We start from the raw sequence: 13,416 nt of genomic DNA on the forward strand, positions 1-13,416 counted from the left end.
TGGCTTTTTTAAAGAAAATATTTGTTTTGAAAAATATAAAGATTCAGTCAATAGAGCAATAAACTTTTAAGTGAAAAATAAGAAATGCCAAGATAATAAAAGTGAAAATGTATAAGAGAGACAATAAAATTCAGAGTGATTTGTCCCTATTTAAGTTTTAAGGGTGTTTTTTATTTTCCTAAAATGTCTTTCTTGTGTTATGCTTTAAAATAAAATTTTAAAAAAAAAAAAATCTCTTCCCCACCAAAACAAAAATTAACTCCTACAGACATAAAAAACTTCTCACTAAAAACTTAAATTAGATAATCAATTTATTTTATTTACTTGACTACCCCTCTAGTACACTGAACAGATAAATTTTTACTTCCTCAGCTTCAATGTACCTGAAAGTCTAATGGAACTTAACCAATATACAAATTATACATACCCCCCATTGTTCCCCCATATGGGCACCATATATATTTCAACCTCAATAAGAAATCAAGGCATCTTCACAATTTCCAGAAGAGAACCAACGAAAACACCCCCATCAAAATCAATCACTAGACCAGCAGGATTGAACTGCAAAGGCAAATCCACCACTCCAAAAACTGCTAGTTTTAGAATTTTTTTTTTTTCTTTCTTTTTTGCCTCTTTTTGACCTTAAACTGATCCTACATATATTGAAATACAAAAGAAAGATAACCGAATGTATCAAAAAGATCGTACAATTAATATTATCAAACATGAAACCTGCTTGTTTGCTATCCAAAATTCACTGAATGGATTCTCACTACGGACAATCTCAATTCCGTAAGGGGCATGCAATCCCAATAAGAGTAAACTCAATCTTATTTAAATCAACCACCTATCCCATGATCTTCAGTTTGAGCAAGAAAGCAATCTCTCCCTCACTTTCTAGTTTTCTTTTTCCTTTCACATTTTGCCAAGAGGAAAAATGCAGACGTCTGCAGAATAGGCACTTGGGCAGTCCAAAATTCTCTTGCTTCAGTGGTTTAGTAGAGTAGAAGAATTCTAGAATAGGGTTTTCAAATCTGACAACCAAATAATCATAATTACCAACTGAGCTAGTCATTCATGGAAGGATGCAGTTCTCCCCAGATCAGCCCGATTTATCTTTTGGTTCCTCCTTTCCGGGCAGTTGATGATCTTCCTCTCCAGGCAGGTCGTCATATTTAACCAGCATCCTCATCCTATCATGAACAGAAGCACGGTTCCCCTCAACATTACTCTGTCCAAGTTGGTTTTCCACATGAGGTACAAGCTGTGAACCATCTGGAGGTGGAGTCCCATCTGTGTTCGCATTGTCTGTTCTTATGGGAGAGGACGCCTCTTTATGCATTGTGTGTTGCCCGACATTTGGTTGCCTGAATTGCTTCTGCAAGGTGAGAAAAACAGAACCAATTAATATCCATTAATCAAGAGAAAAAAGCACGCAAAATGGGGTATCAATCTGTATGAAGCAAATTGCATGCCACAAAAAGCATATCATGATTGGCATAAATATAGCAAAACTTTAGCCAGCTAATGAGTTTTTGTTATTATATATAAAGCACCAAATCTTTTGTCAGTTGACATGAACAGAATAAGTGCAAGCAATTGGAAGTAAAAAACCAAAAAGCATGAATTTAAATTCAGTGCCACGAATTTGAGTGTAAGCATCAATAAATAAATTTTGGTGTCTTAAATACCTCATTAACAAATAGTTTTAAAACAATTCCCTTCCCAACACAGTATAAATCCTATGATTTTAATCAACTATTCTATTCCAGTAAGGCAGCATAAGGAATCGTATGTAAAGAAAATAATATTCCTGTATCCTATTCGTTATTTATGTAAAGCATTAAGGAACAAAAACTGTTCACTATGAACAAAGTGCAATCACTGGATGCGTAACTTCAAATAGTTTGAGCATTCTAACACACCTCAAACTCCTTCCCCTTCTTCATTATCTCTTTATAAGCATTTGAGTCTCGTGTTTTTAGAATATTCCATAATATGCCGCCACCATTTCTAAATCGTCTGCCATCAGCAGTCTTCTGACCTCCACATGCCTGAATTGCCTCCACCTACAGTACATCTACAGTTAACCCAAATAAAAATAAAAGCCAATAGAAAATGGGGATCAATGCAAAATATTGCAAACTATGTGATGTTCAAGCAACCATATGTTAACATGCCTCCAACTACTTACCACAAGGGGAACATCTCCAAATAATGAAAATTTTAATATAATTTTCAAATAATATTAACCTATATACTTGAGATGTAAATTGAGATGCAATAATCTATCCACCATGCATCTCACTAATAATCTATCCATCATTAAGTAATCAATACTTTTTTATGCAGCTAAACGGGCATAAATTTTATAGGAAGACTACACAACGAATTGAACAAATTAAATGCATAATTGCAAATAATATCACTGTGTAGCTCAACCTTCCTCTTTGGAAAAAAAAATATACTATATTTGTACAGTATAACTATGAAGATATTTATCAAAAACGAAGTTCATCCATACACATGGAAAATGAAATGTATAGTGTGTCCAATACCATGCCCATGACCCACCTGTTCTATGTCAGCAATTCCATGTCATTTCATCTTCCATCTCCCTGGTCCCATGTCTGTATTGAGCTACTTAGGATGACATATTGACTCCCTTCTCTTAAAGATTTTTAGAATAGCAACAAATAAAATCACAAGACCCAGGGTCAGCAAGTGACTGAATTTAACAGTAAACGAACTTGAGCAAAAGAGAAAAGAAAATGAAAGAAAGAACTTGACACCACACCTAATAGGACAAATTGGCAGGCCCCCCTATGGCACCATGTTAAAAAAAAAAAAAAACAAACAAAGAAAATTTGGGCAAAATTAGTGGCTGCATTTCACTGTAAATAGAAACATATAATTGCCCCCAGAACCATATGTTAATGTCAGAATAATCTTTAAAGTATAATTTCACGCCCCTCTTGGATACAAGCTTTTAAGATTCGAATTTCAATATATGTACTAGATATCAGTTACTTTTTTTTGTTTGTTTAATGAGGAATGCAGATGGCAAGTGATTTTTCATCAGAAATGGAGAGCTTTTCTTTTCCAATAGAAATTTATATACATATTTTGTTGTACGAAAGAGTGGATCTCTAGGAGTATACCAAGTTATGGAACTCAAAAAGAGAAGTTAAACCATTTGAATCAACCTACACCAAGAGATAACAACAAAGTAATTCAACCGGGGGATATAACAGCCCAGAGATGCACAAGAATGAAATCAATGAAGTGGCATCTGGAAGATGTATTTGCAAGGGTAGGCAAACAACATTGAGTATAAAAAATAAAAAAAGTAGGTCCTATAGAATGAATTATCATTTCTATACTTTGTGAAGATTACTTGAAAACCAAATCTCTCACCTTTAGTGTAAAACTAAATGAATTTCCATTACACTTGACCAAATGAAAGGGCAAATAATTTCTAAAAACTTCTAATTAGAGCACTAGTTGGAAAGCAAAGGATCGCATGGCCGACATGGTAGACTAATGTGAATTCACTAGAGATGGTGTATTCAAGCAAGATGGAAGCACGTGCTAAAGCCATACAAAGATAAGCAATCCCCTTAAATTTAAAATCAAGGAATCAGAAAAGCATATTGTGGCAAATAGGCAACTTAGCACCTAACAAGTTGGTTTAAGCCTTGTGTGATGCTAACAAACATGAAGCTCTTTAAACACATCACATCTAAGATAAGAATTTTTGCAACGCATTTCAAATCAATTATGTTGCATATGTTAAAGAGCAACAAAAGTGATTTTGAGTCCATTCAGCACCTTGTATAACGATATATACAAACTTGATTATAAAAAATTTCTCCATATTCACTGTTTCTTGCACAATTGTCATATCTTATAATTTTACTGGTCAAAATCACATTAGCACTTCTATTTTCATTATGATTGTTGCCCCAGCATATATTATGTCTAAAAATTTCTATTATACAACTATTACATGAAAGATACCTCTTTGACAAGATCACTCAAAGCAGATACACCCAGGCTACCCACAGCAGTGTACACCAGGTACGTTTTTCTCTCTTTCAAGCGTCTACAAACATCTAAAACAAACCTGCAATGAACATAAAAATGAACACAATCAGCCCCCAATTTTAAATTTCCCAACTCTTTTTCTTGGTTTAAATTCCCTCTGAACTTGTCAGAAGGGGAAATTCCTTTTCTGCATGAGACGAAAGAAACAAATTAAAATTAAAATGATTATTTCATTTGCTATTTATTGCAATAAAACTAAAGCAACTGTATATATAAAAGGTGAATCCAACATATCAATATAATTAACATACTTCCTTTTTGAAAGCAATGCCTGCAGCAAGGCAGTTAAAGAATAGGCTCACTAAGCAACGTGCAATACTGAATGTACCAGTTGGGAGCGAAATCATCCAATACAATAACAAAATGATGACATTCACAAGCCTTAATCCCACTAGGTGGGGTCGGCACAGTGAAATCATTCAATAAAAATGCCAAAATCAAATTGAAGACGAAAAAACAGACAACTAAATTCACAATATTACAGATGATTTAGCTTCAGATTGGCCCTAAACAGAAAAATAGAGAAGTTTTGGCATCCAGCCATAAATACTTAATTGAGGCTTTATAAAGTAGAAGAGAAGTTCAAGTCATCGACACTGATTTAGAAGTTTCCCTTAATTTGTTATTTCATGAATAAAACAATAACACAAATTGTTTCATCAAACCAACATCCTGATCTATAATTTCTTTCAAGGTTTCCAGTACAAAAGTCCTAAATTGCAATGAAAAAATAACTGTTACTTGTTATAATCAATTAATCATACATCATGATTTATGATCTCTCCTATTAAAAACTCATGGTGTAGACAAAACATTAAGACTAAAATATAACTATCACTTGTAAAAATCAAGGATAATCATTGCCAGAACAAAAACCTGTTAATATCCATCACATTTTTCCCTGAACTGCCTTTCTTTCTTCTATTCTTCTTATTGCTCCTATGTCTGCGTTTGTTATTGCTAGATTCAGATTTCACTGCATTAGCATCTCCACCAATTTGTTTTCCCAATCCAATCTCTGAATCCTGCTCCACCAATTCTCCTTCTTCTACATCCATCATCTCCACATCTTGGACATCTTCAAAGTTATCCTCCTCAAATATGGCATCTAATATGCTCTCTCCTCTGTCCATGAACCAGATGAACTGCTGTGGGTTCAAGATGCACAAGTCATTTAGAATCATATAAAAAAGAAGCACATGAATCAGAAGCGTAACATGTAAAATATACACAAACCCACCATGACATTATTCTAAGATTAAAGCTATGTTTGGGAGAGATGTAGTAATGGAGTGGAATTGAATGTTACAAAAATGAATAGAAAATATTTTCTTCATTTTTGAGAGCATTATGGAAAAGGATGGAATCGAAAATTATTAAACAAATGACAAATATGCCTTCATGATAATAAAAATAAGTAGATGTATAATTTTGAGGTCAGTTTTTCTATATACAATACTAAAAGTTTGCCCTTATTTTCATTCCATCCAATCTCCCCCAGATTAGAGGAGACAAAAGTGAAGTTATAAAGAGATTAGATGGAAACTCTTGTAATGTCCTAAGGGTAATTAGAAGGGCAATAATATAATTAGTTATATTAGTTTATTAGGAGATATTTTGGTGTTTGTTAGGAGCACATGGGTGCTGTTAGAAATTAGTTAGTGAGCTAGCTAAGGCCTATAAAAAGGCCCATTGTAAGAAGAGAGGGTATGCTGAAAATTATTGAATTGAATATCTGATTCTCTCTCATTTTCTCTCTACTTCTCTCCCTCATTTCTCTCTACCTCCTTCCCCCATTTCTGTCCAAATATCCCTCTAAACTTTCTGTTCTTAATTCTACTCAATCGGATTCTTCCGATTGCCAATCCAGCCCCGTTATGAACCCTAGGTTCATGACAAATGGTATCAGAGCATGTTCCTCAGCTGTGATTTCAATCTATTCTAGACGGAATTGAGGCAAATATAGTGATCTTGGTGAACTGTTGAAGAGCTTCAACAGAACCGATTGGCCAACAATTTCGATCCGATTCATAAGGAACCAAGGAGAGATCGTCACCAAGCGAGGCGTCCCTCAGAACTGATTGAGGCAACTTTGGAGGACAACTTCGGAGCCGGTCGAGTTACAAGAAGCGCTTGGGTGATTCGATTCTAGGCGATTTTTGGCTGAACCTCGGAATTTGATTCCGCGATCAAGGAGGAAACTGTGATAGCAAGATTGGCTTGAAGAGGAACAACACTTGCAATTCGTGATTCCTAGAATCAGAATCAGAGGCAAGTTAGGTTGTTGAAGGCGACTTTGAAGGACCGAGGGAATCCTAGGAAGTTGATTTGTAGCGGATCGATTGCCGACGGTTGTTACAACGTTCTATCTAGGAAGTCGCGACTGGTGTAGGAGTTCTGAGCGAACGCGAACGGCCAGGAGATCGCGATTTGGACTCGGGGGGTGTCTCGATACAGCGAGTGTTGCGATTTGGACTCGGGAGTGGGTGTAGCTATTGAACTGACAGTGAGTTCTGGTGATTTTGGAATCAGAGGCGATCGCAATTGGGCTGGGAGCCTTGGACGGTGATTGGGTAGAGAAGAACCACCATTAATTTCTGGAAGGCGCAATAGGCACTCCTGTTCTGAGTCTTGAAGAGGAAGGCGAGCAACCCAAACGACTCTCGATTGTGTTGCGCAAATTTTGAACGTGAAGCAAGAGGATTGGCCTTTGGCTTGAGAAATCTGGGAAGTATTGACCGAGCAGCTAAGGCAATTTCGCTAGTGAATTCCAATCCATTATTGGCTGTCATTTCTATTTGGAATTTGAAGGGGATTGGGCCGATTCCGACAGAGAGCTTCTAGCGACTCTTAGAGCGGTTCAGATTGATCGAAAATTGCAGACGAAGAAGAATCAGGGAGTTGCGAGAAATTCCAGTGATCGTTGCGGTAAGCGAAGACAGGCAACTTGTGGCGATCTGGGTAGCGAAACAAGGCCAGGCAACTTCAACGATACAGTAATTCTGATCTGACATTATAACTGAGCAGAATAGCTTACGGAAGGGGTGAATTCATCATGTATAGAACCCCTATCCCTTGGTCTTCGCAGTGTCTTGTTCGTGAGAAATCGGCCATGGGAAGCAGTGCATGTAGGAGACTATGGGAGCCTCAATTGCAGTAGAAAAATTCTTCATTTTCAGTTGAAATGGGATCTCAATTGCAGCCAAATGATGCTGCATTTTTGGTGGCTAATTTTCAAGCAAAAGAGCAGCCTCAATTGCAGCGGGCCAGTGCTACATATTTAATGGGTTATCCTACTAGTGAAGCTAGGGGAGGCAGTACATACATGAAGCAGAATGCTTCACTTGCAGCTGGAATGGAGCCTCAATGGCAGCCAAAGGAGGCTGCATTTTCTGCTGGCAGCAACAAGGACAAAAGAACAAGTAATGGGATTCATGAAGAGTGCGAGGAGTTTGGCCGTATGTTCCGCGAGAAGCTGCAAGAGTTTGCGATGATACTTATTAAGAAGTATCATTACAATTTTCCGGTGGAATATTTTAATGATTATCACGAAAGTTTTAACAAGGAGGAATTCCTTGGAGCAGGGCAGCTGAAGGAGGAGACAAGATTACGAACATCCGATTCATTGCCTACTCTAGACTTTGGACAGAAAAAGAAGCATTCTGATAGGGCAGTAGATCAAAAGGAGCCTTCAGATCTTTTTGAAGAAGAAATAATATCCCAAGATGCATCTACTAAAAGGCTGCAAGGAAATTTTAGGGAAGCAATTGATGAAGTGATAGAGGAGGCCAAAGCCAACTCGTTACCCCCAGTAGCTAGTGCAGGGGCAGAAGGGTTTGGGATTACTCCAGATCAGAAGTTTGTGGAAAATGGGACAGCATTGGATCAGACAAATCAAACTAAAGGACCAGCCATCGGTGTGGATGATGGTGCTAAAGCCTTTCCTCAGATTTTAGACTTACCGAAATTTGAGGAACAATCACATTCAGAACAAAATATGGATTTGACTTGGGTTAAAATAGGCAACGAGAAAGTGAAGACAACACTAGCTGGAGGAAAACTAAGGGATATAGTGGAAGGAATTGAAAGGTTTGCTGAAGAAAACACAACTATCGCTGCTGTGTTGGTTTTTGCTCCTACTAGAAAATCCAAGTTGCTGTCTAACACATGGAAGGATGATTTGTTGGCTGAAATTGAAGTTGCACCAGCTCCTAAGGCTAATGCTCACAAGCAGCCTTAGTATGAGTGTCCAAGACAAATCTGCAATCTTCCATTGCTGCATTTCGAGGATGCTGATGATATCTTTCAATGTGCAGCTGTGGTGCACCATGGAGGTGTAGGAACAACTGCTACTGGTATTGAACTTGAACTCTATCAAATTGCTCCTATTGAAGTTCTAGGTCGAATTACAACGGGTATTGATCTTGGATACTTAAGAACGAGGAAGAAGAAAAGGCCTAGAAGGACAAGAAAAGAAAGAAAGAAAAATTAGATAGAGAAGGCGGGCATTGGATAAAGAAGCAATGGCTAGATGGTAATAAGTTTCTTAGGGACAAGAAACATTTCAAGGAGGGGAAATTGTCATGTCCTAAGGGTAATTAGAAAGGCAATAATGTAATTAGTTATATTAGTTTGTTAGGAGATATTTTGGTGTTTGTTAGGAGCACATGGGTGCTGTTAGAAATTAGTTAGGGAGCTAGCTAAGGCCTATAAAAAGGCCCATTGTAAGAAGAGAGGATATGCTGAAAATTATTGAATTGAATATCTGATTCTCTCTCATTTTCTCTCTACTTCTCTCCCTCATTTCTCTCTACATCCTTTCCCCATTTCTGTCCAAATATCCCTCTAAACTTTCTGTTCTTAGTTCTACTCAATCGGATTCTTCCGATTGCCAATCCAGCCCCGTTATGAACCCTAGGTTCATGACAACTCTTTCCATCCAATCCCATTCCATTACATAATTAATGTTTCTCCCAAGCAATGGAAACCTCCTATCTAATTCCACTCCACACCACTCTCCCTAACACACCTTTAAAAAGCCCATAAAACCATAGCAATAATACACAAATAGATTGATCCAATTATGTAATTGTAAATGGACTCCTCCTGAAAATATGAACTAACTTAATATGTGGATTAGTTAGTGCATGCTATGACCCCAAGGATATATCAGTAAATATAGTAGATGAAGTAAATATAGTAGTTAGTAGTAGTTAATTTGGTATTCTAGTTGTTGTATTTTCTGTTTTGCTCTGTAACAGAATTACCTACATAGGAGAAGTAGCCTTATATAGCTACCAGAGCTGTAAAGAAGGGATTCTGTGAAATATATCAAATTCAGACTTCTGATTTTCTCTCTCCAAGTTCTCTCCCTCTCAGATCTGACTACTCTTCCCGCCCTCAGCTTCTCTTCTTTTCTTCTCTGCTCTTCTCTTCTCTCTCTCCTTCCGAGTTCTGTCTCTCTCACCTCCTCTGATTTCCCTCTCAATTCTCTGTTTTCTATCTCAAATATGTCTATTATCTCTCTCTTTCTGTTCTAACTTTCTCAATTTCTTCCAATTTCCATTCTAAACCCTAGGTTCATGACAAATGGTATCAGAGCCAACGATTCTTGGCTGTGATTCCAAAAGTTTCAGCAATTGACCAAGGTGAAGCAGATTCAGGTGATTTTCAGCTTTAATTCTAGCAATTCAGAGCAGCAGTGACATTTGATTTGCGGCTGTTGATAGGAGATTCCTAGCAGTAATTCCGATTTAACTTGAAGACATCAAAGACGGATCATAACCAAGCAGAGTAGCTGATCCTTTGAAGGCAAAGCAAAGCAAAACAATTCTTGGCTAACATTCAGGGGCATCTTGGCAGCAATTCAGTAAAGCTAATTCAGCAGGCGGTATCAGGAGGCTGTAACAGAACTGATCGAGTCACAAGAGGTTGATTCTTGGCTGTTAATTGAGGCAGATCTAGGCGATTCCTAGATTGTTTTCAGAGACAAATCCAATCGATTCACTGATTCCTAGAGGCTGTTAATCAATCCTTTGTTTTCAAGGCTACTGAATTGTGAATTAGGCGAATAGCTGGAGGCAGTTTCATTGGCGATTGGTTTATCTATTTCCACAAATTGATTAAAGCGGATTCAAGATTACTGAATTTAGATCTAGGCGACTGTTGGCAGCAATTCAGAGAAGTTTCAGGAGCGAGCAATGGACACAAAACTCAAAGAAACATGCACTAACCTCAACCAAAAGCTAGGCGAAATCATGATTATGGTGGCCAAACAGTTTAAGGTTAGTCTTCCAGCTGAATTACTTTCTAATGAGTGTTCGAATCCAATTATTCAAAGAAAGAGACCAGTGCCGATGACAGTTGGAGATCCATACACTACTTGTCCGTGGAATCAGCTTCCAAAGATAAACATCTAAATTCACTGAAGGTCCAATTATATCAGCTGGAATCATTCCTCAAGACTTATGGATTGCAGGAATCTGGGGAACAATCTGCAGCAGACGAGTCGGTTGTTACTCAAGACTCCAGCAATGAAGAGACCTTTCCTGCATCTGATGAGTTGTGTGCCTAGGCATCTATTCTAGGCTGGATCAAGTCTTTGAAGCTCCACATACAGACAAATAAGTTTTGATTAGGCAATTTGGACCCAAAAAATCTTATAATGGCTCCAAAGAAACTGGTCGTAAAGCTGATGAGGTCCTAAGACTAGGAATGGTAGTTGCAGGAAATGAGAAAAGACCTGAATTGGATCGGGCCATGCAAGATGACAAAAAGGGAATGGCAGTTGCTGGAGAAGTTATTGAGGCTCCACTGGAGGAGAAATCTGTTGAAAGTGAATCTCTGATGTATGCCAACAAACAGGAAGAAAAATGTGCTTCAAAAGCACTAGTGTCTGTTGACTACAAGAGAGTGAAGTTATTGCAACAAATGAGAATTGATGTGGCACTGCAAGTACTAAAGGAAGGCAGTTTGCCAGTTTGGAATTTTTCTACTGCAACTGAGGATTTAGCTAGACAATCCTCTGGGCTCAAACAGCCAACATCAAAGGTTTCAGCTGCTAACCATGACAGACAGGAAGTGGGTGATCATGCTAGTAATCTTGCATCAAAAATTAGTAAAAATTTAAGAAATTAATTAAAGGCACTTGGCGTGAATATATTGACAGGTTTTGGCACCATACTAGGTCCTTAGACCATGAGTACCAGCAATCATGTTCTTAAATTGGAGTTCGATCTACATTGGATAGCTATTGCAGGAGGTGGCCATATTCAGCTTGAATTCAGTGAAGTTACTTATATTGAAGTTCTGGATCAACTTATGACTGGATTTGATCTTGAGAACATAAGAGAGAAGAGGAATAGGCCTAGAAGGAGAAAGAAAGAAAGAAGGATAAAATAAATAGTGAAAGCAGGGATTGGATGAAGAAAACAGTGGTCAGGTGCTATAATTTCTTGGAGACAAGAAATCTCTCAAGGAGAGGAGAAAAAAAGGATATAACAATAAATCTAGTAGATGAAGTAAATATAGTAGTTAGCAGTAGTTATTTTGGTATGTTAATTGTTGTATTCTCTGTTTTACTCTGTAACAAAATTGTCTACATAGGAGAAGTAACTATATAAAACTACCAAAGCTGTAAAGAAGGGATTATGTGAAATATATCAAATTTAGAGTTGCAATCGAGCCGAGCTGGCTTGGCAAATCTGAGCTCTAGCTCGAGCTTGAGCTCAGTTAACACAGTCCAAGCTCGAGCTCGACTCTGGCTCGGGTCATCAATTCAGTTGACAAGCCGAGCTCGGGCTCGGGCTCGCCACAACGCTCAAGCTCTCCAAACCTTGGCGAGTTGGGCTCGAGCTCGACAAGCTTCTGGCGAGCCTGAGCTCAGGCTCAAGTTCGAATTTTTCAAATTTTTGTTCAAAAAAAAAAACCTAATAAACTGATGTGCAATAAAAATATTAACAAATATCAACCTATAATCAACAAATATAGCTTTAAATCAACCCAACCTAATAAACAACAAATATAATATCAACATGATAATCAAGTCACAAATTTCAATAAACATAAAAATCATATATCAAATCACATAACCAAAAGACAAACAAAAATCTAATAACATAATCTAATCTCATTCTCATAGAAATGCATACATTTATTCAGTCATAGATCCATATCAATATATAGCTGTATATCATTCTAAGAGACAGCATTGCATACATTTATTCAATCATAGATCCATATCGATATATAGCTGTATATCATTCTAAGAGACAACAAGTTCTCTGTTCTTTGATATGTAAATAAGATAGGTTTGTATTTATTTACAAAGATGTGCATTTTGGCCATACCTTAGAGTAAGAGAGGCGAGGGCGGTGAGAGAGGCCGGAGAGGGAGGATGCAGCGGCGGTGGCGAGAGCGGAGGATGCAGCGGCGGTCAGCGAGGCAGCAGCGAGAGAGGCAAGGCGACGCGCCGACGGAGAGAGATGTGAGGCGGCGGCAGAGATGGAGGATGCAGCGGCGGTGGGCGTTGGGCGGTCGGTGGAGAGCGACGAGGCGGCGAGATGGGTGGCGGCGAGAGCAGCGGACACTCCGGCGAGGCGGAGTCGGAGGCGGCGGGTTTCTCTGTAGCTGCTCTAAACCTGCCTGCAATTGTTTTGCAAATTTGCACTCAAATGACTCGATTTAGGTTTACAACTTACAGTATTATTTATATCTTATAAATTATAAATTAATTTTACATATACTCTTATTTATTTTATTTTAATTCTTATAATTTCGATTATTTATCATATATACTTTATCTATATTATCTTTTAAGTATTTTTTATTTTATAATTTTTTTTAAAAAATAACAATAATTAAAAACAATGATTATAATATCATATTAAGATATTTAAAAAAAATAGTTAAATAAAAAACATGCATATAAATAGTTAATTATAATATATAGTTTGATTGACTTAATTTTTTTTATTGATCAATTGATTTTTGTGATTCATATATATGGTTAATAAGTATTAAATATATCTTTTTTATAATATATTTATTAATAGGTCTAATACGAAAGGAAAACATCAAGGTGTGTAGAAAAGACTATTGGAGATAAATTCTAGAGCATTATATACACCATGTGACTGTTATAGTCTTAATTTAGTAATTTCTGATGTTGCTGCCTTTTGTGTTAAAGCTATATCATTTTTCAAAATTTTAAAACACATATATTCATTATTCTCTTCTTCACCCAAAAGATGGAAAATATTAAAGGATAACATATCTAATTTAACTGTCGAATCATTGTCATAAACTCGC

At 37.2% G+C, this 13,416-nt stretch overlaps 1 protein-coding gene across 2 annotated transcripts; it reads right to left on the reverse strand.

Annotated features, from left to right (window-relative positions):
• Positions 1-521: 521 nt before the first annotated feature.
• LOC127813859 (uncharacterized) lies at positions 522-12,774 on the reverse strand. 2 transcript variants are annotated; one of them, XM_052354951.1, is made up of 5 exons: positions 12,456-12,774; positions 4,984-5,252; positions 4,021-4,126; positions 1,926-2,069; positions 522-1,378 (listed from the first exon to the last, which is right to left on the reverse strand). In XM_052354951.1, the coding sequence occupies exons 2-5, from the start codon at positions 5,238-5,240 to the stop codon at positions 1,103-1,105; spliced, it is 783 nt and encodes a 260-aa protein (XP_052210911.1). In that variant the 5' UTR covers positions 5,241-5,252; positions 12,456-12,774; the 3' UTR covers positions 522-1,102. The 2 variants fall into 2 exon arrangements, with proteins under 2 accessions (XP_052210911.1, XP_052210910.1); XM_052354950.1 differs by having other exon boundaries at positions 4,984-5,255.
• Between the last annotated feature and the right edge of the window lie 642 nt (positions 12,775-13,416).

This window comes from Diospyros lotus, chromosome 12 (genome assembly GCF_014633365.1).
Source record: "Diospyros lotus cultivar Yz01 chromosome 12, ASM1463336v1, whole genome shotgun sequence".
In the NCBI taxonomy this organism is placed as follows: Eukaryota; Viridiplantae; Streptophyta; class Magnoliopsida; order Ericales; family Ebenaceae; genus Diospyros; species Diospyros lotus.